A 25,487-nucleotide genomic window follows, 5' to 3' on the forward strand; every position below is an offset into this window, starting at 1 on the left:
ACACACTGTGGGCTCTGCTGGCCTTTAGAGAAAGTGGCAGGCAAGTCCTAAGACCCCATGCTGTTCTCAAAAACAAATGGGCATGTTCAGCAATGACAGCAGTGCAGGCTGCCTGGCCTGGGAAACCGCCCCGAACCACTCCACTGACTGACCAAATGCTGTGGTGCTGTCACTCAAACAGACTGGCACATACCCTTGTCTGCTCACTTCCCTAGGCCAGGTCTGCCAGGCGGGTGCATTTCTGAAGGACCCACAAATATGAGGGATGCTGCCGAGTTTTCAAATGGCATTTCCTTCCAGAAGGTCCAAACAACTTTGAGCATATCTTGTATAAAGAAGTGAGAAAAATTTGAAGTTCCCTAAAGCCTAGGGCTCCTGTCACTTGCCAATGTGTGGGACTGAGTCACCCATCTCCTCTGTCTCTGTGTGTCACAGTGACAGTCGTTTTGTCGGTTATGAGGTGGCAAGGCCACACCATGTTAGGTACAGGAGTGGTTTAAAGATCACCTGAAGGCAAAGAACTGGCCCTTGCTCCTAGTTTAGCCACTGATGGAGCACGCCCAGGCTGGTCCCCAGCCCTGTGGCCGATTCCTGCTTCACAGGGCATGGCTTGGATGCTGAGTTCTGAAAAGACGCCTGAACCAAATTCTACTCATGCCTGGCTGTTCAGCTATTTGGCCATATTTGACTGTGGGCAGGCCCTCTGTGGGCAGAGAAGAAGTGGAGGGGACCAAGACAGGTGCAGGTGATGACATTACAAAGCTTTAGTCTACTGTGGTACACAGATAGTCAAAGAAGCAACCACGGTATTGCCTGGTTCACTCAAAACCACAGTGAGATATCACTTCACCCCCATCTGGACAGTCATTACAAAAAAAGAAAAAAAAAACAAACCCAGAAAACAAGAGTTGGGTCAGATGTGCAAATTAGAGCCTTTGTACATTGCTGGTAGGAATGAAATATGGTGCTGCCACCGTGAAAAACAGCGTGGCAGTTCCTCAGAACAGTTAGAATGACAATCTAATCCAGCACTGACACTCCTGGGCACATGGCCAAAAGGACTGAAAGCAGGGACTTGAACAGGTATTTGTCCGCCAGCATTCATGGAGGATTATTCACAATAGCCGAAAGGTGGAAACAACTCAAATGTCCATCAGCGGATGGATGGCTACACAGAATGTGATATATACATGCAATGAAATATTAGAATTCCCTTAAAAACAAGGGAATTCTGACATGTGCTACATAAAAAGTAGATGAGCTTTGAAGACATTATGCGAACTGAAAGAAGCCAGATACGAAAGCACAAACACAGCATTACTCCACTCACGGGGAACTTAGAATAGACAAATTCATAGAGACAACGTAGAATGGTGGTTGCCAGCAGCTGGGAGGAGGAGGCGTGGGGAGTTAGGTTTCAGTGGGTACTGTTTCAGCTGGAAAAGGTGAAAATATCCCGGAGATGGGTAGTAATAATGGTTGTACAACAGTGTGAGTGCACTAACGCCATTGAACTGTACAGTAACATGCAGTTAAAATGGTAAATTTCATGTTGTATATATTTCATCATAAATAAAAACCTAGCCCAGTGAGAGTACATGCACACTAAGCAGGGAGAGAACAGGGAGTCAGGCAGCCGGTGGGAGAGGCAGTAAGCCCCGTGTTGCTGGAGGGAGGGTCTGAGGAAAGACTCCCAGAGAAAGGGACCTTTGAGCTGGGAAGGATCAATTGGGAGTAGACAGATTGGTGGTGAGGAGGAGAGAAGAGCTGACTGTGAAGGGGCTTGGGGTGTGGGAGGTCCCTCAATAACACAACATGAAGCTCACTGTAGTCAGCACGAAATTCAACCAGGGTGAGGCATGGTCGCTCCTGGAGGGCATGTGTGCCCCCGGGAGGGGGCCTGGATTGTACCCTAAGAAAAACCCCAGAAGGGTGATGACATGGGGGAGGGGGTGGTGCAGGGAACACACTGGAAACATTAAGGCCAGTTTTTAAGGCCAATGTAGAGGGAAAATGACCCGGTCGAGAGACAGGTGATGCTACGCATGCGTGAGGGGTGGGGAGAGCTGGCCGGCTCCACGGCGGTGCAGATGCTGATGCACAGCCCGGAGCTGGCATGAGTAAGACGTGCAAGGCCAGGCCGGTCCTAGGAGCACATGAGGAAGAAAGGACCGGAGAATAAGTGTTGCTTTTAAGAATTCTAGTTCTTGCTTTTGCTGGTTCTTATTATTTTACTAAATTCTTATTTATTAGAACATCGCTGCTGGCTTAGCAGGCTAAATTATATTTTTTTGTGGGACATTTAATGGTCATCGAAGATCATGAAAATGTTAACTGGCTTATTAAGTCTTTCTCTTTTTTTAGAGGATTTTTATGAGTTTATTTGAGCCAAATTGATGACATATGCCAGCCAGCAAGCATGATCCCTTATTAAGTCTTTACATGGCACGTTGTGTGGTTTGCCGAAGCCAAAACATTCATGTAATTCCACCAAATGAAGTGTCCAGGAGGCCAAACTCTCTGGAGACTGTTTAACTGTTATTAACTTTTTAAAAATTGATTTTAGAGAAAAAGGAAGGGAGAGAGACAAAGAAACATTGATGTGAGACAGAAACATCGATTGGTTGCCTCCCAGACCCGGTACGAACCCACAACTTAGGTATGTGCCCTGACCCAGAATGGAACCCAAGACCTTTTGGTGCATGGGATGATGCTCCAGCCAATGGAGCCACACTGGCCGGGGCTATTATTAACCTTTAAAATGTCAGATTCTGTCAGAAACCGTCTTTATTAAAAATGTGTGTTTTAAAACGATTGTCCCAATTAAATCCAAGTCTACTGAGTTCCTCTGCCTATTCTGTATTCAATATCAGCACAAGATCTTCTAACAAACTCTCTTTTCATTACGCCAGCCTTGAATGGGGCCAAATCCTTCCCAGATTGGGATCCAACACGTGTGATGGGAAAGGGCTTTAGTCACCTGCAGAGGACAATGCTTCTTTCACCTGGGAGCACTGTCCTCAGGGAACCAGGGAGGCAGAGAGCCCGGGGGCCAGGAAGAGCAGGGCTCGGCAGTGGGTAGGACCTGCTGATCCCTGGCTTGATGTGGGGACAGGAACAGGCATATCTTGGAGATATTGTGGGTTTGGTGCCAGACTACTGCAAAAAAGTGAGTATGGCAATAAAGCTAGTTGTAATCTTTTTGTTGGTGGAGGGTCTTGCCTTCAATTTGTAAAAAATGCAATGTCTGTGAAGCTCAATAAAGTGGAGTGCAATAAAATGGGATACGCCTGTGAGACTGACAAAGTGTGGGCTTCCCGAGAGCTCATGCCTGGGAGTCCCCGCAGTGGGGGGCTGTGGCTACCTCATTGTGGTAAGAGCAAAGTTTTCTAGAATTTAGACCATTAACTAGGCTCTTCTCAAAATAAATAAATAAATAAAATAAGGGGACAGGGAGAGGTGAGCCCAAGGGCCAGAAATAGGGGGAGAAAAAGACCTGTGTCAGGAGCCTTTCTCAGAGCTGGGAGGCTGGGCTTTCTTTGCCTCACTGCACCTATGTCCTCCCTGGAGTGGAACCAACTTCTTCCCCCATCCCCCTCACTTCTCAAGCATTCTAGCAAACACCTAGTGCCCAGTTACTCTCCATGGACTTATGGAAGCACATCGCCCTCCTCCCCAGAGGTTGCTAGCTCTGACCTCCCTACCATGCAAACTAAGAAAAATGCCTGACGGTTCCAGCCACCAGACTCGGAAGGTCGCTTGCCCACCCAAGGCTACCTGCCGCCATCTTGGAGGGCCCGGGGAAAGGCAGGGAGGGGAATCTACTCATTAGCTGGATATCAGTCTGTTTCTCATGTTCCCCGAGGCAGACTTCTGGAAGGATTAAGTTCATCAAAGCACATTCTTTTACCCACAAGACACCAGAGGTTTGGCTGTGCCAGTTTTCACAGGGCTAACTAGAAACAGCCTGGGCCCTCTTCCTTCACACTACCCCAGTTGCACGGAGTCAACCCTGTGACTCATCACCCCACAACATAAATGTTCAGAATCTCGGTTCTAATTTCTGCACCCCTCAGCAGGCTTGGTGGTCTGCTTCCCTGGAATGGAATCCACGGAGCTGGGGCAGATCCAGGTCAGCCATGGGCTGGCCTCACCATTGTTCAAGGGCACACGATCCCTGTGTGGTGGGCTGGACGGCTGTCAGGGTATCATACAAGGCTGAGAGAGAACCCTGGAAGGGTCAGGCAACATAGTCAGGCCATGGCAATGGGCTTTCCTCTGACTAGTCACTCCCATCATCCTGGCAGAGGAGAGAAAGAACTCTGCCAGGAAATAGGAGGGCAGCAGTGACTTCTCCTTCAGGTTGTGGTTCTCAGACACCACCGTATCCTCTCCAGTGAGAAGGGGGCACGGCTCATGGGTGAGTAGGGTCACATGAGGTGGAGATCAGCAAGACCCACATCTCAGAAGCAATCTATGAGAGAACAATAGGGAAAGGCAGGGGTGCTTCCGGAGAATTTTCTGGAAGCATGACCAAGGTGCCAAGCCTTCGGGCTATCAGCAAACTCCTGGAACATCACTCAGAATGTTCCACTCTGAAGGACCTATTTCCTCATCCTTCTAAATCCAGCCACTCAACAGTTTTACCAGAAATTCTGGCTGCTCCCACCAGCAGGCCTGGAACAGGCTGTCCCCGTCTCACTCATGACTTGAGATCTGTAAGTTGTTTGCAAAGAGAGCTGTTCGAACATCAGAAGTGATGGCATTCCCAGGGGAGTCCACCCAGACTTACTGATCCATAACGTTCCTGTAATAATATGTGTTCTATTCCAGTGAGACTAAGCCTCCCCTTGTAATTTCTAGTGGCATATCTAGTGGCATACTGGACGGGATCCAGAAAGTAGAAAAAGTAAGATCGGTGCTGGCCACCAGCAGTGGACGGACTGTAGTGGAGGAGCTGTGAGGCCCGCAGGCTGCTTCAAGGGTCATTCACATCCGTGCAGAAACGAGCAAGTGCGGGGGCAGTGGCGGGAGGACAGAGCTCCCCTGCTCTGCTCCCAGCACTGAGTTTCCAAGGCTAGTTCTGAGGCTGAGGCTGCACACTCTTTCCCACACTGCGGCCCTGGCACTAGAGGGGGCCAGAAAGGAAAATGCCTGTTTGGACTGAGGTGTCCATGTGACCCATGAGCCGGGAGTCAGAGGGCAGTCCTCTGTGCACAGAGCAATGAGACTAGGCATTACTGCTGGCAAGGGGCTTCCCCCACACACACCCTTGCCTTCACACACGGGCCTGTACCCCGAGGAATTGCCCCTAGGCCAAAGAAGGAGGCGTTCATTGCCTGGCTGAGCTCATCATCAAAACTGTTACCTAGTGCTTTATTCACATCCCCCAGCTGGGAGTGAGGCAGAGCTTACTGTTCACCAATTTAGTCACTAGGCTGATGTGGAGCTCTTTGAAGAAGAAAAAAAAGCAATTAGCTGGGCCAATATGAGTTCATCAGGAGCCATCCATGCCAAACCGAGCTCATTTCCTTTGTTAACAGGGCGCCCAGACCAGCAGGAAGCCGTAACACGGTGTTACTTGACTGAAGGAAGCCTTTTTGACAAAGCTTGTTATGATATCCTGGTAGACAAGTTGCGGACACGTGCCCGGGAAGTCCGCTGGGAGAAGCGGCTCCAGGCGTGCCCAGTGCAGCGGCCGATTGACGGGCCAGTGTGACCTAGAAGACGGCGGCGGCCCAGCTGTGGGCCTCTCATCATTGTCATGGGCTCGGGTGAAAGTGGGGAACAGCTGATGAACTTATGAATGAAGCTGGGAAGAATGGCTAATAGGACAGTTCAGAGGCTGAAAATTCAAAATTAGACCCAGGACTGAAAGAAGGGGCTCCCACCGAGGAGGAAGAAGCTAACGGAGTCGGTTTGGGGTGCTGCACCAAAGCATCAGAGACCGTGTGGTGACAAACAACAGGAATCTGTTTCTTACAGCTCTGGAGGCAAGAAGTCCGAGACCAGGGTGCCAGCGTGCTCGGGTACTGGAGAGAGCTCCTCGAGGGCGACAGACTGCCGACGTTTTTTTATAGCCTCACACAGCCAAAGGAGGTGGCCTGGTTTTCTGGCCTCTTCTTACAAGGACACTAACCCCATTCCTGAGGGCTCCCCCTCACAATCTAATCACCTCCCAAAGGCCCCTCCTCCGAATACTGTCACTTCAGTCTTGATTTTTCTTTGCTCTTTTCCCCATGTTTAGATGTCTGAGCCTCACACCTCTCTGATGGTGGCCAGTCCAAACTCTGATTCCTGAAAAGTCCTTTTGTTCCTGAGAGGAAGAACTTGCTCCCACTGGTCTCCTGTCTCCTGGTGGGGAGCAAAGTGCCCAATGTGTCTGGTGCTTCCCCTTTCAAGCCATCGGTCCGTTGGCTGTGTCCGGGCACAGCCAGCAGCCTCAGCTCCATCAAGTGTGGCAAGAAGAGCAGAGTTCCTCCCTGTGTCCTCTGGGGAGCCCCAGGACTCTTACAGGAGGGAGGGACCGATGGCTTCTTCAAAACCACATTCCTGCCCTGGCAGATGTGGCTCAGTGGATTGAGCACCGGCCTGCAAACCAAAAGCTCGCTGGTTTGATACCCAGTCAGGGCACATGCCTGGGTTACAGGCCAGGTCCTCAGCTGGGTGTGTGAGAAGAGTGGCAACAGACTGATGTTCTCTTACACAGATTGTTTCTCTCCCTGTCTTTCTCCTTCCCTTCCCTTCTCTCTAAAAATAAAAAAAAATCTTTAAAAAAAGACCAAATCAACTACATTCCCCAGAAGGATAGAGATATGCACCCTGTTTCTGGGGGCTATTCCCCCCCATCTATCAGTTTTTCTGGGGTGCCCAAAGCCACTGGCATAGTAATCAGCCTTCCTTTTCCACCCTGGGTGCTGACTCTCCCAAGGAGACCCTCCCCATGGCCATAGGTGGGCCCAAGACACACAGTCTGCCAGGGGTCCCAGAGAAGTGACTGTCCACAGGGGAGCAGGCCCCTGATGCAGCTTGCTGCCGAGGCCTCCCTTCCCCACCAGCCCCCAAGCAGGCCTGTCACCCAACCACATTCCTGGGATCAGAAAATGACTAAACAACCTCGGGGTGTGTGCAGGGGTGTGACGGAGAGGGGAGCCACACTCACTTTTCGGCCCAGACCTGAGCGGGAGAGCCGGAACAAGGAGGCATGTTTCTAGGCTGGCCAAGGCGGGGACTGCACATGCTCACAAAACAGATGTTAAGAGAGTCTAACAGCACATCTGTTACATGACTGCTGGGGCCTTCAGAGAGGCTGAATGTCATTGCCATGGAGATGACCAGCCTGGCTGCAGAGCCCCAGCCCCTTCCCTGGCTTTCCCGCATGTCCAGCACAGCAGCCTAGTGGGTTCTACCATGTCCCCACGTTGGTTTCTATTCTTTCCTACACTATGCACTAAAAACACGTTCCACATCACATCTCATTCATTAGGCTTTGTTGTGCTCATCTGTTCAAGGATATTTTTCTCTTTGTTGACTTAATAATACCCATGTGTTTTATAATTTTTTTTTTTTTACCCCTCTTGTTGTTTTCCTTTTCAGGTTGCACAGATCCAACTGGCCAGGCTGTGCAGCTCTCACCCTGGCCAACCCCCACCCACTCACCTCCTAACACACACACACACACATACACACACACACACACACTCCCCTTGACCCCCACATATACCCCCACCTCCACACACAAACCCCAAGTCCCGCCACACACACTTTTCCCTCACATACATCCGGGCTCCACCTTCTGCAGCTCCACACAGAACCCCACCCACACTACACACCCACTTCTCTTGAATTCCTGCCCACTCTGCCCTCCCCATCCCCATGTACCCCCAACTCCTCTCCACACCTGTGCACCTCCTCACTACTCCACTTCATACACATAGAAACACCTCTCCCTTTCTCTCTCTCACACACACACATGATTACCCTATAAACACACTCACACTTCCCTGCACATGACCTCTGAGCACATTCACCTTACACTCAGCTGAGTGCTCAGCACTGAACAGCCCTGAGCTCACAGTCTGGGAGCAGTTCCCTCAGTGGACAGAACCTGCAGGGCTCCCATGGGTTCTGCTCTGGGGGTTGGGGGCTGATTCCAGGTCCTGCGTGCCCTCCACTGAGGAAGGGACACAGGCACTCAGGAGCCCAAGGCTCGCCCTTTTCATGCCCGGCACCTCCCTCCTCTCCAGGGACACGCTGGGGATGAATGAGCATGGGGGTGAGGGTCAGGCACCTTCGTGAATAAAGGACTGGAAAGTGACTCTTCCCTCCCTTTCTTTCCTTGGCTGTTCCAAAAATACAAGCTACGCCCTCTCCTGCTTATCCTGCAGGAAGCTCCCTGCCTGTGCACGTCCATTGTCTGCATGGGGGCAGGCTCCCCCGGACCTGGCAGAGGAGCCTTCTTTGCAGGTTACACCTAATCTTCCCAGACACTGGTTTCCGAAGGCTCTCCTCCTGTCTCCTGGGAGAGTTGGTCTCGTGTCGGCCTGTTTCCTGAGCACAGAAACCTCTCTGAGCCTTCCAGAAGTGGTCTTAGAGGCTTTGGCCAGGCAGCTTGCCTATTCTCTAAAAAACACCAGCAGGACACATTTCTGGACCCCACTGACATTTGGAAAATCTAAACATTCATAAATGCCTGCCTGGCCTTTTCAAAATCGGCAATTAGCTGTGAAAGGTCTCCATGATTCCCACACTGTTCAGCCCCTCTTTAATTTGTTTTCCTAAAATGCATAGTTACTCTTCATTTCCCATGTTCATTTCTGGAGCGTGTCCACTCCAAGGGGAAGAAATCCTCAATCAACACATGACGGTAGTCTGGGGGTCATTCCTTATGAGTAACAGATTTCAGAAACCACACCAAGGGCAGTGGAGGGAAGCGCGCTGAACCGCTGACGCGGGCCAGGCACTTGACCTAGACTATTTTGTTTTGATTTTCTCCCCAGAGCACCCTGAAAGAGAAGGGATTGTTGTTCCCACTTTACAATGAGGAAGCTGAGGTTCAGGAAGGCAAAATAGTGTCTTGCCTAAGGAGACTTTTGGCAAAGAAATGGTCTGAGCTGGGAACGGAATGAATCCATGTTCTTACCCGTCACACCAGGCTCGTCCAGCCTGAGGATCTGGGAATAGAGCAGTCTAAGCTTCCACAGAGAGGAACCCCACGCGCTCCCCTATGTGGACATGGCAGGGCACTTCCTCATCTGCAACCCTAGTGTACCCCGCACAACACAGGTTGTCCCTACCACCACCAGTGAGGAGAACCGCCACTTAAATGGTTGCAGCACGTGCCAGCTAAATTCTGAATGTGCACCCTCTCAGCCCTCTCAGCCTTGCAAGAGGAGGTCCATCTCGCACAGGGAGAAACTGGGGCTCAGAGCTACACCAGGTTCCCCTGGTGTTGGGGAACCTCAGTGTCCAGATTCAGACCCGGACCACCTGACTCCAGAAAACCATTCAGATTCATGACACCCTTGGGTGGGGGGTGCTTTTAATAAAATGCATCTGTTCTTGGTGACCTTGCATACTTCAAAACTCAAGTTCCCGGAGGAATATGTTTGAAGTAGGAGTCGCATTTCAAATTTTCCACAAAGGTAAGACTGTGTGAACATCTTTGTTTGTACATATTAGCAGGGCACACACCCCTGTCGCCCCCAGCACCCAGCCGGTGCATAGCCCCAGCTAGACCCACAGACAGGGCTCCTGGGCCACAGTCCTCCCCACCCCATCCGCTGGCACCAGGAGGATGTCCTGAAGGTCTCGCAACCCTGAGCACTTCCAGCTGCTGTTCTGAGCCCAGCCAAAGCGAGAGAGACTGCTGTGTCCTGTTGTTGTGAATAGAATTTACATACACAACATGAGCAGCACCACGACCAAACTGTTCCCTTTCCCAGCTAGTTCACCTCCCTGCAGGCCTGAGAGGCAAGCCGTGGCCCCCCTCAAAGTCCCCTCGGGTTTCTCTCTCAGTGGAGTTTGGCTCAGAGCACTGAGGTTGAGGCAGGAATGGCAAAGAGCGGGAGGATCTTGGTGGGCTGAACCAAGCCGTAGGGCCGTCCCTAACAAGGAGCAGAGTGAGAGCTTTCAGAGCCCCCCACCCCTGTCTTTAACTGTGCTCTGTGGTGGCCACTCTGTGTGGGGCAAATGCCATTGGGATGCGGCCCGGGCTGTGGGGAGCCGACTCATCAGGCTAAGCAGGCCACCATGTGTGGCACCTGGCAGGATGCCCTCCCCTTGGCCTGGCCAAAGCGCCCTAGGCTCCTTGCTGGTTTCATCACACTGGTCTTCATGCTGCTGGAGAGAGGCAGGGACCTCAGGTCTGGGAAGACAGCAGTGCAGTGGGACTGACCGCCCCCTCTGAGAGTGTGGCCAGCAGTTCCTGACTGTCCTTCAGAGGCGGCCTCGCACCCCGACCCGTGTAGACCGAGGGAAAGAAAGAGCACGGCAGGACCCCTAGGCTCAGGTCTGTCTTCCTCCTCTGCCTACGTGAAGCTGCACTCGGCCCTTCGACAGCCCAGAAGGATGCAAGGCCACAGTGCGCTTGAGAAATGACTAGTTCACAGGTGGCTTACAGAGAGGTGGGGGGCAGATTCCCATGACCAGCACCCAGCTGACTTCTCATCACTCGGCATCCTGCTTCCTGCTCCATCTGTTTCCAGTCCTTCCACTGATCCGTCTCTCCTGCAGGTCTTGCAACCCGTAAAGGCATCCTTCCTACCATTTGAAGTGCTTCATTTCTTGAGCCTGATCTGTCCATATGACTTTTTTTTTTTTAAGTCTGGTACTCACACACACAGGAATCAATTATTCCCTCAGCACACCCCCGGGAGGCGCATTTATCCTCAGACATCTTCGACCCCAAGATAGTGGCCTAAGGAAGAGCATTTACGGACAGGGCCTGCAGTGGCTGGAGGCCACTTACCAACGCTGCCTGCGGTGTACCGGTAGGGCTCGGACAGGAAGTGTGGGAGGGTGAGGACGAAGGCGCCTGAAGCTAGCAGGAGACCTCCAATGCCAATCAGCCGCGGACGGTGCACCCGGCTGCCAAAGTAGCTGACAAAGATAATGAGGATGGCGTTGCTGATCTGCGGAGAGAGCAGAGGGGCCGAGTGAGACCAGAGACTCCTGGAGACGGCACGTGCTCCCTCACTGAACTCCCTAAAAACATGTGCTTGGTTATCAGAATAACCACCAAGCAACACGCACTATCTCGTTTCCTCACGCAACAACACTCATTTTACAGACGGCAGAATTGGGGATCCAGGTATTAAATAACTTGCCCAGCTCCTAAGGTTAGGTGGTGGCTTGAGCAGATACTAAGTTTTAACTACGCTAGTCTACAGCCTCTTGGAGGAGTGGGTTTTTGTCCCAGCAGCTCTGCTACCAACACGCCCCTGCCCTCCCTGGGCCTGCTTGCATGCCTGTCAATGAGGGACGAGGACTAACGCACCCTTAAGTTCCTTCCCAGTTGGACACACCACTAATTCCACGTTCCTGGTGCTGGTTGGAAGGTGTGTTCTCTGTCCCCACCCAGAGCCAGGGAAGGGACCGAAGGCCCAGCTTGGGGAGCAGGGTCAAAAGTGGTGAAAGGGGTGCTGGCAGATCTTCTGAGTACAACAGCATCCAAAGGCATGACCTTCTGCCCCAGGACATATGTTCACCTGGATTCGAGGGGCCCTGGGTGTCAGCACCCACATAGCCCCTGCCCTGTGCACACCACAGTCTCCTCTGGCTGGAAAAGCAGGGCTCCTGTCTCAGGAAATAGGGGCCGTGGCTCTTGCCAAGATCACCAATGGCCCCCTCATTGCCAAATTCACCGGTGAGTTCTCAGTTCTCTTCTTACTTGATCTCTTGGCCCCACTCGATTCAGTCGGCCATTTCTTTACTCCCACAACCCTTCTTTCACTGGCTCTCCATGGCGCCAGCTTCTCCCAGTTTCCTTTCCCCGGGTGCTCCTTCTCAGCCTCCTTGGCTGAGTCCTCCTCACCACCCTGAGCTCTCAGCTCGACGAGCTCTGTCCCCGTGCCCCTGCTCTGGTCTTGTTGAACTCATCCAGTCCTGTGGCTTTACTCATTCTGCACGTGCTTCTAATTCGCACTCCAAATCTCACTCCTCGTCTTTGCCCAGAAACCTGGTCCCCGCTCCCCAGACCTCGTCATCTCAGTAAATGGCAGCCCCATTCTTCAAGCAGAACATCTGAGCATCCTCCCTGCCTGCCCTTTCACACCCACATCCAACCATCAGCCAATCCCACCCACCAGACCTTCAATAGCCCTTCAGAAGCCAACCACTTCTCCCCACCTCCCCACCATATCCCGTCTGAATTATTGCAGTTGCCTCCTCACTGGCCTCCCTGCCTCTACTCTTGCCTTGCTGCAGCCTAATCTCCACTCAGCAGCAGAGAGGTGCTGTTGAAGAGTCAGACCATGTTCCCTCGGCTCCAACCTGCAGGAGTATAAGGCAAAGTCTGTCCCAGAGCTTGCAAAGCCCTGTGGAGCCTGGCCCCCTTCCCTGATCTTGCCCTCGTCTGTGCTCCTGCTCCCTCCACTCTGGCTGCCCTGTCTCCAGCTGTTCTCTGAACACAGCACATCCATGCCTCCCTTGGGCCTTTGTGCATTGCTGCCCCCTTCTCATCTCACCTGCGTTAGGCCTCTGCTCAGGTGGGACCTTTCGAAAAGAAGGGCGTGGGTGAAATGGGTGAAGGGAGTCCAAAGATAAAAACTTCCAATTGTAATACAAGGAAGTCCTGGTGACAATAGCTAATAACGCTGTACTGAATATTTGCAAATTTCTAAGAGAGATCTTAAAAGTTCTCATCATGAGAAAAAAACTATAACTACTCGAGTACTGGATGCTAACTAGACTTATGGAGGAGATCATTTGCAAGGTATACACAAATACAGAATCATTACGTTGTACACCTGAAACTAATGTGATGTTAAATGTCAAGTATATTTCAATAAAAAGGAGTGGTTGAAATATAACTTATATTTATAAGAATTAACAATAATAATTCATTGTTATAATGCGTTAATTAATTAAGAGAAGCCACTGCTTCACAGGGCAAGATGCCCAATGTCTTCTCCTGTCAGCCAAGCTCCTCCTCTTGCCACTGGCCTCGCATACTCAGCCCTGTCTCCCCTTTGTCCCTCTCCCCAGCCCCGCTGGGCCCCACTGGAGGCTGGTCCTGCACTCCAGGTGCCCAGATGGCCTCACCTTCCCCTCCATTGGGCCTGGGTCTCATCTCACAGCCCTCAGGCTTCTGACAGGTGTGGTCTATAACACCTTCAATCTTGTACTCAGGCAGCTGCCAAATCCTGCCTTTTCTCCTTTTGGGGTATTGCTGGGACTATCTTCTCCCCCAACCTCTCAAGCCTGGCTTAGTGGCACAGCCTCCCACCCAGCCAACTTCTGGATGCACTCTTCTTCACTGCTAGTGTCTCCCAGTGTCTTCTTCCAGAGGGTTCATCTCCACGAGACTGTTCTTCCTGACCCTGCTCTGCTCAAGGAGCCATAGCAGCTACTGCCTACCACAAAAGCTGGGAGCCTGGAGCTAGGCTAGGAGGTCCCCCCTGATTTAGCTGCCCTCTCTTCTCCTGGTAAGACCCTTACTTTACTTCTTGGTCCATTTCTAAGTGCCTGGGACAGAATCGACAGGAAAATAGAAAGCTCTGTGGCTAAATTCCTGCCTTACCTTCTCTCCACACCCCCATAACAGACATACACAGATGCACACAGACACACACAGACATAGACACACAAACACACATAAACAGATCACAGATACACACATAGTCATACATGAGTAGTCAGACACACACAGATGCACACAAGACATACATACACATAGATACAGAAATACACACACAGAACACAGACACACAGTCATGCACAGATACTCGCACACAGATGTACATGGACACACACAGACGTAGATACATATAAATACACACACAGAACACAGACACACACAGTCATGCACAGATACTCAGACACACAGACAGGCACAGACACAGGACTGTCGGTCCAAAGAATGAGCTTTCTCATGGTATTTGTCTCAAAACACACCCACAGGCATGGTTTAACAACAGACTGTGGAAAAGCTAATCTGAGTTTGGGAAAGAGAAGAGGTAATGGGTGAATTATTTTCAGTTTTTATTCAACCATAGCCTGGGGAAATATCCTGTTCCTTATTTGTCTAATCAACATCCTGCTGTAGGCTCTGCCACATGTCCCAGCTAGCTGTTCCCTGCCCCCCAACCCCAGAAAATCCAGTTGTTCCTGGGCCACATTTTTGTTCCAAGCCTAGAAAAATATAAACGAAAATTGAAGCATGGAAGATCATCAATTCATCTATGACCTCAGTGACACTGCAGCTCTGACGCTGACCAGGAGAGGTGCCTGGGCTGCTGTGCTGAGAAGGATTCAGAGTTTTGGGCTTGGCAGGAAACAGCTGTGGTGGGTTAGGGTGCCTTCCAGGGTCATGGATAGGACTGCAGTGACTCGAGTGTCAAAGACTTCTTTTCCCTGTGTCCTTCACGAGTGAGGACAGCATGTACCAGGGGCATCACCACAGTCACAGGCCAACATTCAGGATTCTGTGTCAGGGTGCCAGGCCCCTGTTCTGTAGGACAGCACAACCTACATGGAGGGGAAGACCCAGTACTGGATCTTGGAGCTCCAGACACACACCCTGAGAGACAGAGACACATGCGTGCTCACACACACACACACACACACACACACACACACACAGAATGCAGTGAAGGCATACACGTAGGCCTGGGGGGTTCAGAGGAGGGGCGTGAGCCCATTAGGCCATCAGGATTGACCACAAGGCTGTATGCGCACAGGTACATGTATATCACTGGAGTGGGGGAATAGCCCATGGTGGGGAGTGCATGCAGAGAAGGGTACCAGTAGAGATTCCAGCAATGTGTTTGGAAGACAAGGTCTGTGGGCTCAGATCGGGAGTGGTGGTAGGAGAGTCAGGTTAGGGGTCCAGAGGGAGGCCTCAGCACGTGGCCGCCAGACAGTCTGTGCTCAGATCCTGGCTGCACCGTGTACACACATGTGGCTGACCTGGGAGGGGCACTTGGGCTTTCCGAGGCACATTTCCTTGTCTGGAAAACATGACTGTGAAGAAATCCCTCCTCCTAGGACTGCAGGGGATCTGGCACAAGGGAAGCATCCCCAAGGGGTGAAGGGCAAAGGAGCAACACCAGCTGGGAGCAGGCAGGGGGATGGGGACATTGGGAGGCGGTGGTTGGAGGGGGTATGAGGGCACAGCCTGCCTTCTTCATAGCTCCATATTAGAAGTCATTTAGAGAGCCCCAGTCTATAAATTACTACATCTAAATTAATACCTGAATTCACTAAGTCAAGAGAAGATCTAACTGTGTTCCAAAGAAACAACTGGGCTCCCAGGGTGGGTAGGCCACTGCCTCCACCCCAGAACAGTGTGCCTCGTGAAGAGAAGCTGGGCCTGGGAACACCATCTCCTTGCCTGGAGCCTCTGCTGCCTCCCATGCCTCTTTCTCACCAGCTTCCAGTGACTCCTAGAGACCCTGCCCTCTGACCTCCCACCCTCAACCTCTCCGACCCAATCTACCTTCTCTAACTTCGATGTGCAGTCGCTGAAGGACAGTGTGAAACCCACATTGCTGGGAGGTCAGAGAGATCTGACCTTCTTGGGGGTCAAGGCCATTGAGCAGCTCTGGCTCCTGTGACGCTCATAAGACAGGAGCTGCTGGGCTTGGTGCTGCTTCCCCAGCTGCATGCTGGGCTCATCTCCTCCCAGACTGGGAATGGGCAGAGGTCACATGCACTTGTGGGTGGTCACACAACTCAATTAGGAGCTCAGAGTTTGGAGGCAACAGCCCTGCACACTGGCGCAGTCCCAGTGCCCTCGTGTGTCAGGTGAGAGGAGCAAGCAGGGCACCTGCCACAGGGCTGTGGCAAGGAGGCCCAGGTCAGGGATAGGGAGGCCCATGCCTCCATCCCAGAGCAGTGGATCTCGTGGAAAGGGAAGAGAGGAGCTGGGCCTGGGAACCTCATCTCTTTCCCTGGAGCCACCTGAGGCTCTCAGCTCAGTGCCCAGTGTCAGAAAGCCTCAGGAAATGCAGCTTCTTTCACCATGCCCATTGCATCTGGCTGTTGCCTTTCCCCATGTGTCTCTCCCAGATCCCCACTCCTCTGTTTTTCCTGGACCCCCTCCCAGACCCTATAACCGGGGTGCACGAGTGGGGTCAGATGTACTGGAACATCCTGCTTACCTCATTCAAGCTGGAAATGAGACCTGAGGAAGAACTGGAGAGGCCGAAGCGCTTCTCAATGGTGGTGAGGCTGCTCTTGAAGTAGGCGCTGTACAGGAGCTGGCACAGCTGCAGGAGCCCATGACAGAGCACGAACACCTGGGGGAGACACCTGGACAGTGAGCCCTGGCTGGCCACTGGGACCTTCCATTCTGTTTTCTCATCTGTTGCTTGGGAATGCTGATTGTATCAGGTGGTTCTGAGGGTGAAATGCCAACGTGGTTTCACTGGGAGTCACTCAGTGCGTCATCAGCCCTCCATTTCCACCATTCCTGGCGTTCTTAACACTCTTGCCATAAATGACCCAGTAAACCACAGGGTTGGAGAAGCACCCCTGGGAAAGGCCTGACTAATCAGCCACATTCTTGACTTGTTTTCTGTCAACACCCCGGTGCCCCGAGGGCTGCTGCTGTGTCCTCCCTCCTGTCCAAGTCACTCCCAGGGCACTAGCAGTCCCCGGGCCTCGTTGTTCCACTCCTTTGACCTGTTCTCCATTCTCTGACCTCCAGCAACACCTACCCACCAAGGCCCACCCCTAATACTCAATGACTCACCAGGATGGGTTCCCAAATCACCTGGTTTTAATGAGTGTCCCCAAGCTTGTTATCACCTCTTGTCAGGGATACGGGTGATTGTGTCGGTTGTTGGTTCCTGCCCTGGCTGAGTGAAAAGGCCTAAGGAAGGCCCCGGCCAGGGTGTCTGCAATCCATCCTTCCCCAGACACCCTGTCATGTGGGGTGAGTAAATGTGAATTCTGTGGGTGATGGGGGCAGATACACAGCAGGGAGGGAGGAAAGGAGTTTGCGGCATCTGGAATCAGCTCCTTGTTGAGCTCTGGGCCCGCTGGGTTCTCAGCTGTTGGGCTGGGACACAGCAGGTTCAGACCCAGGAGTTATACATCCCTGAGCCCCTTGGAAGGTGCCCCTTCTGGAGACTGCACTTTTCTTTCAAAAAGGGTGGGGTGTTGTTACGTTTCATAGTTTGCCAAAGTTCTTTTCTTAATTGAATGGCTGGCATCTCAGGAGAGCAACTGGGGTGCCACCTTCATTTCTGTTTCTTTGCAAAGCTAATCCTGCACCCTCTGCAGGGGCCCTGCTCTGGGCTGTGGGATCAGAGCTGACATTCCCTCTTCCACCATCCAGGGCAGAGCCTCTGTGAGGCCAGCCTGGGGCTCCCAACAGATAGTGAGGGGGAGAATGACGGGGTCTGTCCAGGCCTGATTGTTTGCCATGGCCACCGGGCATCTGAGCATGCTCAAGCCCTGAGTCTCTGGTCCAGGCCAAATCCATTCAGATCTTAGATGTCTTGCCATCCCTCAAAGGGTAATGCCCACACACTCTGTCTGCTGGATGTGCCCATGCAAACACTCTCAGACCCCTCAGACTAATGGCTTCCCAAATAGGGCTCCTCATCCTCCCTCACAAACCTCTCCTGTTCTTCCTTCATCCCCCATCACTTCGCTCAGTCCCCAAGCCAGAAACTGGGAATCCTAGATGCCCCTGTTCCTCCACCCCTGGCATGTGGCGCCATTGCTAAGCCCTGTGATTTCTTCTTGGTGTCTTCCAGTCTTGACTTTCCCTTCATCTCCACAGCTATTTCTTGCCTCAGGCCCTCTTCTCCCCCACTAGTTTACTACAATAGCCTCTCACCCATCTCCTGTCTGCCCCACCACCCTTCCACCCCCCACTCCAGACAGAGCTTTCTCAGATACAAACTATGAGCAGGTGACACATAAATTAATACCTCTCACTGGCTCCCACTTCCTACAAAGTAAAAACTAACGCCCTTGGCATGGTATCCAAGACATTACAGGTCCTAGACCTTGCCAGACTCTGTCTGGCTCCATACTCTGTAGTGGCTAATTGTATTTTACAAAGATGGCTACACTATTATCCTCTGCCCCACATACACCCCTTATGATGTGACAATGACATTCATTCATCAAAAGGTGGGGTCTCTGTTCCCTCCCCTTCAATATGGCCAGTCTTAGCTACTTGCTTCTAAATGAAGAAAATGAAGCAGACACGATGTTGTGTGACCTCCGAAGCTAAGTCCTGAAAGTCGACAGAAAATCCTCCTGGCTCTTTCTCTCTTGGGACCCTTAGAACACAGACATCACATTGTAAGGAAGCCCAGTCTCTCCTGCTCATGGAGGGGCCCAGGGCTGGCGTTCCAGCCAACAACTCCAGCTAGTTTCAGCCTGCAGCCAGTATCATGTTACTGAGTGAGCCCTTGGAGGATTCCAGCCCCAGCCTTCAAAGCCAAGTGGAGCAGACATAAGCTATCCTCACTAAGCCTTGGATAGATGACAGATTAGTGAGCAAACTAAATGCCATCATTGTTTTTTTTAAACTCCTCACCTGAAGATATGTTTATGAATTTTAGAATAAGAGGAAGCGAGAGAGAGGGGGAATAAAAAACATCAATGTGAGAGAGAAACATCGATTGTTTGCACCCTGATTGTTTGCATCCTGTATGCACCCTGACTGGGAACCGAACTGCAACCTAGGTATGTGCCCTGACCAGGAATGGAACTCACAGCCTTTTGGTGTATGGAATGATGTTCCGACCAACTGAGTCACCCAGCCAGGGCAATGCTGTCATTGTTTTAGGTTTGGGGTTGCTTTGTCACACAGCACTACATAGCTGCAACACTTGTTGCCACACACCTTGCCCTTCAAACTTTTTCAAGGTCATACTACTCAAGTTCCCCACAGCATGCATTCACTGCCTGTGTATTTGCTCACAATCTGCACAGAATCATCTTCCCCTTATTTGTCTGGATAACCCTTCCTTGCCCTTAAGGGGTCCTTTTGCCCAGCATGGGGCTCAGTTATGTGTCTAGTTTAAGGCTGCTTACAAAAATCCAAGCACCCTGATGCTGACTTCTGCACAGAGGCAACCTGGCACATGGCTGGCACTAAGGTAAGCATTCAGCAGAGGAGTGAGGGCTATCGTAACAGCCTGGGGGAGAGACAGTGAGGGTTGGACCAAAGGCTGGGACAATAGGAATTTGGGAAGAGAGCCCACAGGGGGCTCTTGCAGAGGTTGAGTTGACAATGCTGTCCCTGATTCAATTTTATTTATTTTTAGACAGAGGGAAGGGAAGGAGAAAGAAAAGGAGAGAAACATCAATGTGTGGTTGCTTCCCATGCACCCCCTACTGGGGACTTGGCCCACAACCCAGGCATGTGCCTTGACTGGGAATAGGACTGGCGACCTTTTGGTTTGCAGGCCGGTGCTCACTCCACTGAGCCGCACCAGCCAGTGTCACTGATTCAAGGTGGAAGGAAAGGGCCAGTGCTCCAACCTGAGGGCCAGGAAGGGGCAGGGCCATGCATGGAGACAGGGGTCCAGGAAGTGGCAGATACATGGTGAGGGAGGACAGTTTTGGAACACCCGAATTTCTGGGCGCGAAGCTCAAGTGAAAAGGCCTGGGAAGGCCTTTCCTCTAACTAAATCAGTAATGAATTAACAGGAGTGACTAATCTCTACCAAATTCCCCAGCAGTCTCATGAGAGGAAGGTGAAGACAGTGGAAGGAAAAAAAAAACTGTCTCAGATCTTTTCCTGAAAGATATGCCTTTGCTCTTTCCAGTAAACAAAGAAATTCCCCATTTTCTCCCCACAAATACTAGGTGGAAGACTCCACCTAGAGTCAGCTGGCACCTTTCGACATCCCACACCCCTTCACAGAACCAGCCTCACAGCCAGCGTTAGCCACCGTGGCCCCATTAGGTCTGGGTGCCTTTCAGGTGCCCTGGCAGAAGTGCTGGCACATATCTGAGTCTCCTGTTTCCAATGGATTCAACAGGTTGAGGGGAGCGAGATACACAGCTATAAGAGAGGGGTGGGCAGGGAGAAAAATGCCAGGAAAAGAGAAAGAGGTGAACAGACAGTTCCCACAGAGCTCTCTGGCCAGGGTCACTCAGGGTCATCAGAGCCATGTGACTCCACCTACTGACTACTGAGCTTATGTGGATGGGACCCTGGGACTGTGACTCAGGCTGCTCAAACTTATGGAGTACCTGATCCAGGGCCAGCATGAGGTGAAGCGGCAAACTCCTGACACAAAGCAAAACCAGAAATCCACCCCCAGAGACCATGGGGTTTAAGAGTGTATGTAGGTGGAATGGTGGGAGAAGGAAAAGGTTTGCTGGCTGGGTTGCACCCTGCCATCCACCATCATTTAGACAGTATAGTGTTAAGGGTTTTGATAGTCTGGGTTTTGAAGTCAAACAAACCTATTAGGTGGAAATCCTTACTTTCGGCTACATATTTGTCCTCTCAGATGGTGGTTTCCCCGGTAAACAGAGCTATGATAACACCTGTTCTCACTGCTGTTGTGAGGCCTGCACAAGAGAATGTGACTAAAGCACCTGGTACCCTTCCTGCCCTCTTACTGGAAGGATATTTATTAAGTTCTTCCACTGCCTCCTCTTGCCCAAGTAACTGAGCCTCTCTGAGATTTTCAAGTCTCCTGTGGCATGAGAAATCTAGAACAGAAGTTCCCACAATATGTACCCAGAATACCACCTGCTTGAGATTCTCTGAGTTGAATGGATTCCCAGGAGAAAAAACTTTGGAAAAGTTTGCATATTATCATCTTCCCACATGAATATTTATAATTCGTGTTTGCATATTAAAGACTCCGAGGAAACCTCCAGTAAAGACCTGCTTAAATTCGTTTTATCCAAATTTCTCCATACTTTAACCATGGAACATATACACATTAAAAATATTCATATATTTTATGAAAAAATATATATGACTAGTATTCTGCAAAATATACTTTAGGGAAAGATATCAAGTCCCTTTTAGAAAGCAGCTTATGGTAGAATCTGAGTCTTGCGATTTCTTCACAAAAGAAAAAGAAAATAAAGATATATTACGTGGGCCGTATCATCTTCTTTAAAATAGCACAGCATCATTTTCTATCTCCTCACTCTACTTCTTTTTTGAGAGCACTATTGCTTACTACAATTACATCATGCATTTGATTTCTCAGTCTTTGACTTCTCCCCTCACTGGGGTGTAGACTTCATGGAGGAAAGACAATACGCATTTTAGGATGCCACCTCCCCGTTGGATGCCTCGTCTGAAATTGGGGCTCAGCTATTATCAGATGAATGAAATGTGTCTTTAAATATGCAAACTGATGAACACTTGCTCCAGAATATGCACCCTCAGAGTGGCTGTTGGTTCCAATGATCTGCCCTCATTCATTTATGAATTCCCCCTTCAGTGTGGCCTTCTACCAGTCTATGAGCCAAGGAATTTACAAGGCACAAAACAGCTGTCGTCAAGTTAGCTGCCCGCTTATTGACTTGGCTCCACCCTAACTTATTTTTGGATATTTCTAAACCCAAACTAAAAAGTTAAAGATTTGTATTATGCCTGAAGGGACTTTCTGGAGTGGTAGAAATATTTTATATTTTGATTGTGGTGATATTTACACAGGTGTATACATTTGTCCAAGCCCACAAATCATTTAAAATCTGTGCACTTTATTGTATGTAAACACTACCTTGAAAAAGTCAATCTAATGAAAAGTTAATTTTAAAAAGATTTGCAACCATGAAGGTATTCAACATAATGTTCTGAGGCTTTGAAGGGAATTTCACAGGTCTAACAAAAAAGAATATTAGGAGCATTGGCAATGTCATTGGAATACATTTGTTTATCCAAAGGGCCCACTTTGAAAGGATCTGAACCATGTCAATATCTAAGTTTGTGTGTGTGCATCTGTGTGTATTAAAGCTCCACGTCTGTAGGCACACGCTGTAGACAGAAGCTGGGAGAGAGCACTCCTACAAGCCAGGTTGGGCGGGAAGCTCTAAGACTTTAAATGCTCGGGCACACAGCTCCATCTTTCCTCAAACCTAGGAGCACGAAGAGGAAATCTGGAGAGGAAGGAGGCAGGGAAATTGGAGTGGTCATAAAGATCCTTCTTCTAATAAAGAGAAATCTTTTCTCCACCTGTGCCAAAGAGCTAAGAAAGGCTGAGCAGATGCTGAGAGGCCAAGTGAAGGTTCAGAGACGTGAACAGTACCATAAAGGGGGAACCATAGGACAAGAATGGAAACTGTCCCAGCTCAGGGTGGATAAGACGTGTCAGAGTGCAGACCTGGTTTCCTCTGCTCTAGACGTTTATGGTCCTCTTTCCAAACTAAACATTGGAACCATGGCCCAAGGGATGTAATCATGGTGATAGGGACACTGGGCAGAAATTCTGAAATGTGATCCCCATAGGGTTATTAACTCCTTAACCACTGATTCTGCAGTCACCCAATGCTGATTGTGTCCACATGCATCTTGGGGAAGGTAAAACTCTAGAAAAGTCACATGATGCCTTCTGTCCACTAGAATGTGAGGTCTGAGATCATTTAACACACTAGAGATCCCAGGAGTCCAGAGAAAACCATTCACAAGCAAGAGATGGGGCTGGACTGTGACATAGGCTGTGACCTCTTAGCTTGGAACAACTGCTTCTATCCATAAATGACATCTGTCAGCAATGTAAATGGAACTATTCTTCAGAAAGAAGGAAGGAAGAAAAAAATAGGTAGGAAGGGAAAGAGGAAGGAAGGGATGGAGGGAGGAAAGAAAAGGAAAGAGGGAGAAAGAGAGAGAGAAGAAGAAAGAGCACAGTGAAACCTGACTGTCACCTTCTCCAGCAATGCAGGAGTGTCTCGTGTGTACTGGGTGCAGAGGGTCACTGCAGTTCTCTGAGTGAGGGAGGAGACTCCAAGCGCCTCTTTCTTGCTTTAGTGTTGCCAGCCTCTGGGAGTCAAAATCTGGCCCCAGAGTTTTTCATTCCTTCTCTCTCTAGGCTGGAGCTGACTGCACCCTAGACAGGCAGGAACATCTCCAAGGCATGCTTATCTTGTGGGAAACCCCGGAACAGCACAGCTACGCTGACAACTCAATTTGAGCAACACTTGGCATTCAGAAGCTTCTTCTCACAGTCAGCTGGAATCCCTCCTTAGTAATCATAAATCCACTCACACTTAGTTTCACTGTTTCATTTTCTTCCCCACCAATGTATTACAGGCATATGTCTTAAAAATTGAGTCATAGGAAAGAGCTTAGCATGACGAGACTCAGCCCTGTTCTCAGATCAAGCCCACCAAAAGTACTGGGACGACCACCTCTGTGTTCAGTGTTTCTATTGGTTATCTGCACACATCTCAAAGCAAAATGCTTGCTCTGCAATTTCTTCATTCATCCCTTGAGACTGAAGCCATTATTACAGAGGAAGATTTAGGCTACTTGTTCTTGCACTTCCCACCCCTCTCCCTACTGCTCCCGACTTTTAATCATTCTATCAGTATCTGTGTCATGATTGTATGGCTTCATTTGGTGGCAAGCCAGCTGGGAGCCAGAGGAGCAGACTTCCCCTCCTGGGTGCACACACCCTCACCAGATGACTTTTCACTCACTCAATACCCTCTCTCCCTTTCTTTTTTCTGTTACTGGTTTTCACCACGTTTTAACTCTGAATACTTTCATTCTAATGAGGGTGTTGGAGATAAGGGAAGACAAATATGTGCTAAGCTTGTCACCTTGAATTATAAACCCAATTTATTTCCTGATGCTAAGTCTAGCAAATAAATTAATGATTCTGTCCTCACTTTTCCAGTGGGGAGGGAAACAGTAGCACACACTTGTCAGCGGACTAAGTAGTCAAACCAAAAAGTGGACACAAGCCCACCCTCCTTCCTGCCCCGTCCCACCACACTCATGCATCCTGATAACTCATTTATTTTACTTGAATCTTCCAAAGTGGTTGGTGTGTCTCCAAGGGAAAGCACATGGCCAGGGTGGTGTTGGGTCTACCTCTCTCCACTTACATTTCTATTTTTCAGTATCTCTACCCCCATAGCCCATTCTCAGTCCTGGTTGGCAGGTCACCAAATGGGTACAAACTGGGAGGGGAAGTTTGGTGCTCAAGACGCCCCGATGTAATGGAGGCAAAGGGAACTCAGAAAGGGTGACTCCTGGCAGTTTCCCAATGACCTCAGAGAGGCAGGCATTTGAAAGGGGCAGGGAAATGGCTGGGTTGGCTCCTTGGAGGCCCACCAGCGATGCCCCTCAGAGCTGCAGGGAAGAGGGGGACCCTTTTCCCCTGTCCTGCCAAAAGAAGAAGAAAAGAAAGATTCAGATGCGTCCTGGAAGGAAGGCCTCCTTCAACCAGCCAGTCAGCTTACCCTCCGGTACTTTCTGCAGGGTGTGACTTTGGACTGAAATCACAGCCTGGGGTGCCAAAGGAGGACATCTCTTTTAAGAAGTGATTCAGGAAATCAAATATGTTCCCATGCAGGAAGAATGCCTGAGCAAGATAAAGTTCAAGATTCAAAATAGCCAGCCTAGAGTCAAAGTTGGTGGTATTCATAGCAACAATAATAATAGGTGTCTCAATATTATTAATATCATTATAAACTAGTAAAAGCCTTTGATAAGATAGGTCCTGGAGGGCAGGGCCTGGGAGGTATAAAAGTCAGAACACTCTGAAAAGAAAAGAAAAGAAAAGCATAGATTTCCATCACAGCTTCACTGTTCCTGAAGAAGGCAGTTGGAGAGTTAGAACTAGGAGGGAGGTCAGTGGAGGCTGACCCTGACAGTTCTCACTGCCCAGCTTAACTTTTCCCTCCAGTGCCCCGTTGTTAGCCCCTGCTGTCCACAGAGCCACCTGACTGCTGTCAGGGTTCTCCTAATAAGACCGAGAAAGGCCACTCGTTAAGGCCTGTGACAGCTGCTTTGAGAAGGTCTGGAGTCCACAGGAAACCACCACGGGCTCCGAGGAGCACCACGCTGAAGTGGGCTCTCTCCCGCCCTTCACACAGCCCGTGGGGTCCTGGCCAAGGCATGTCTTTGGAGCCAGGTCCCAAATAAATTGGATTAAACCAGGATCTTTCAGCCATTAGATAAAATATCACCTGAAACCCTGGCTGGTGGCTCAGTTGGTTGGAGCATCATCCCGTAAGTGAAAGGTCATGGGCTCGGTTCCGGTCAGGGCATATACCTAGGCTGTGGGGTTCCATTCCCAGTCCAGACACATACAATCCCTGGTCGGAGTATGTACAGGAGGCAACCAGTCAATGCTTCTCTCTCACATCGATGTTTC

The 25,487-nt window shown here is 50.3% G+C and overlaps 1 protein-coding gene across 2 annotated transcripts in view; it reads right to left on the reverse strand.

The window, feature by feature from the left end:
* The window catches only part of SLCO2A1 (solute carrier organic anion transporter family member 2A1), a 76,865-nt gene that overhangs the window by 23,601 nt on the left and 27,777 nt on the right, over nucleotides 1-25,487 (reverse strand). For both annotated transcript variants that reach the window (XM_045857408.1, XM_045857409.1), the window contains exons 2-3: nucleotides 16,323-16,460; nucleotides 10,970-11,132 (exon numbers count right to left, since the gene is read on the reverse strand). In XM_045857408.1, the coding sequence (XP_045713364.1) occupies nucleotides 10,970-11,132; nucleotides 16,323-16,460 (301 nt within the window). The remainder of the gene's footprint in view (nucleotides 1-10,969; nucleotides 11,133-16,322; nucleotides 16,461-25,487) is intronic.

Source organism: Phyllostomus hastatus, unplaced genomic scaffold (assembly GCF_019186645.2).
Source record: "Phyllostomus hastatus isolate PE091 unplaced genomic scaffold, TTU_PhHast_1.1 phas_scaffold_129, whole genome shotgun sequence".
NCBI lineage: Eukaryota > Metazoa > Chordata > Mammalia > Chiroptera > Phyllostomidae > Phyllostomus > Phyllostomus hastatus.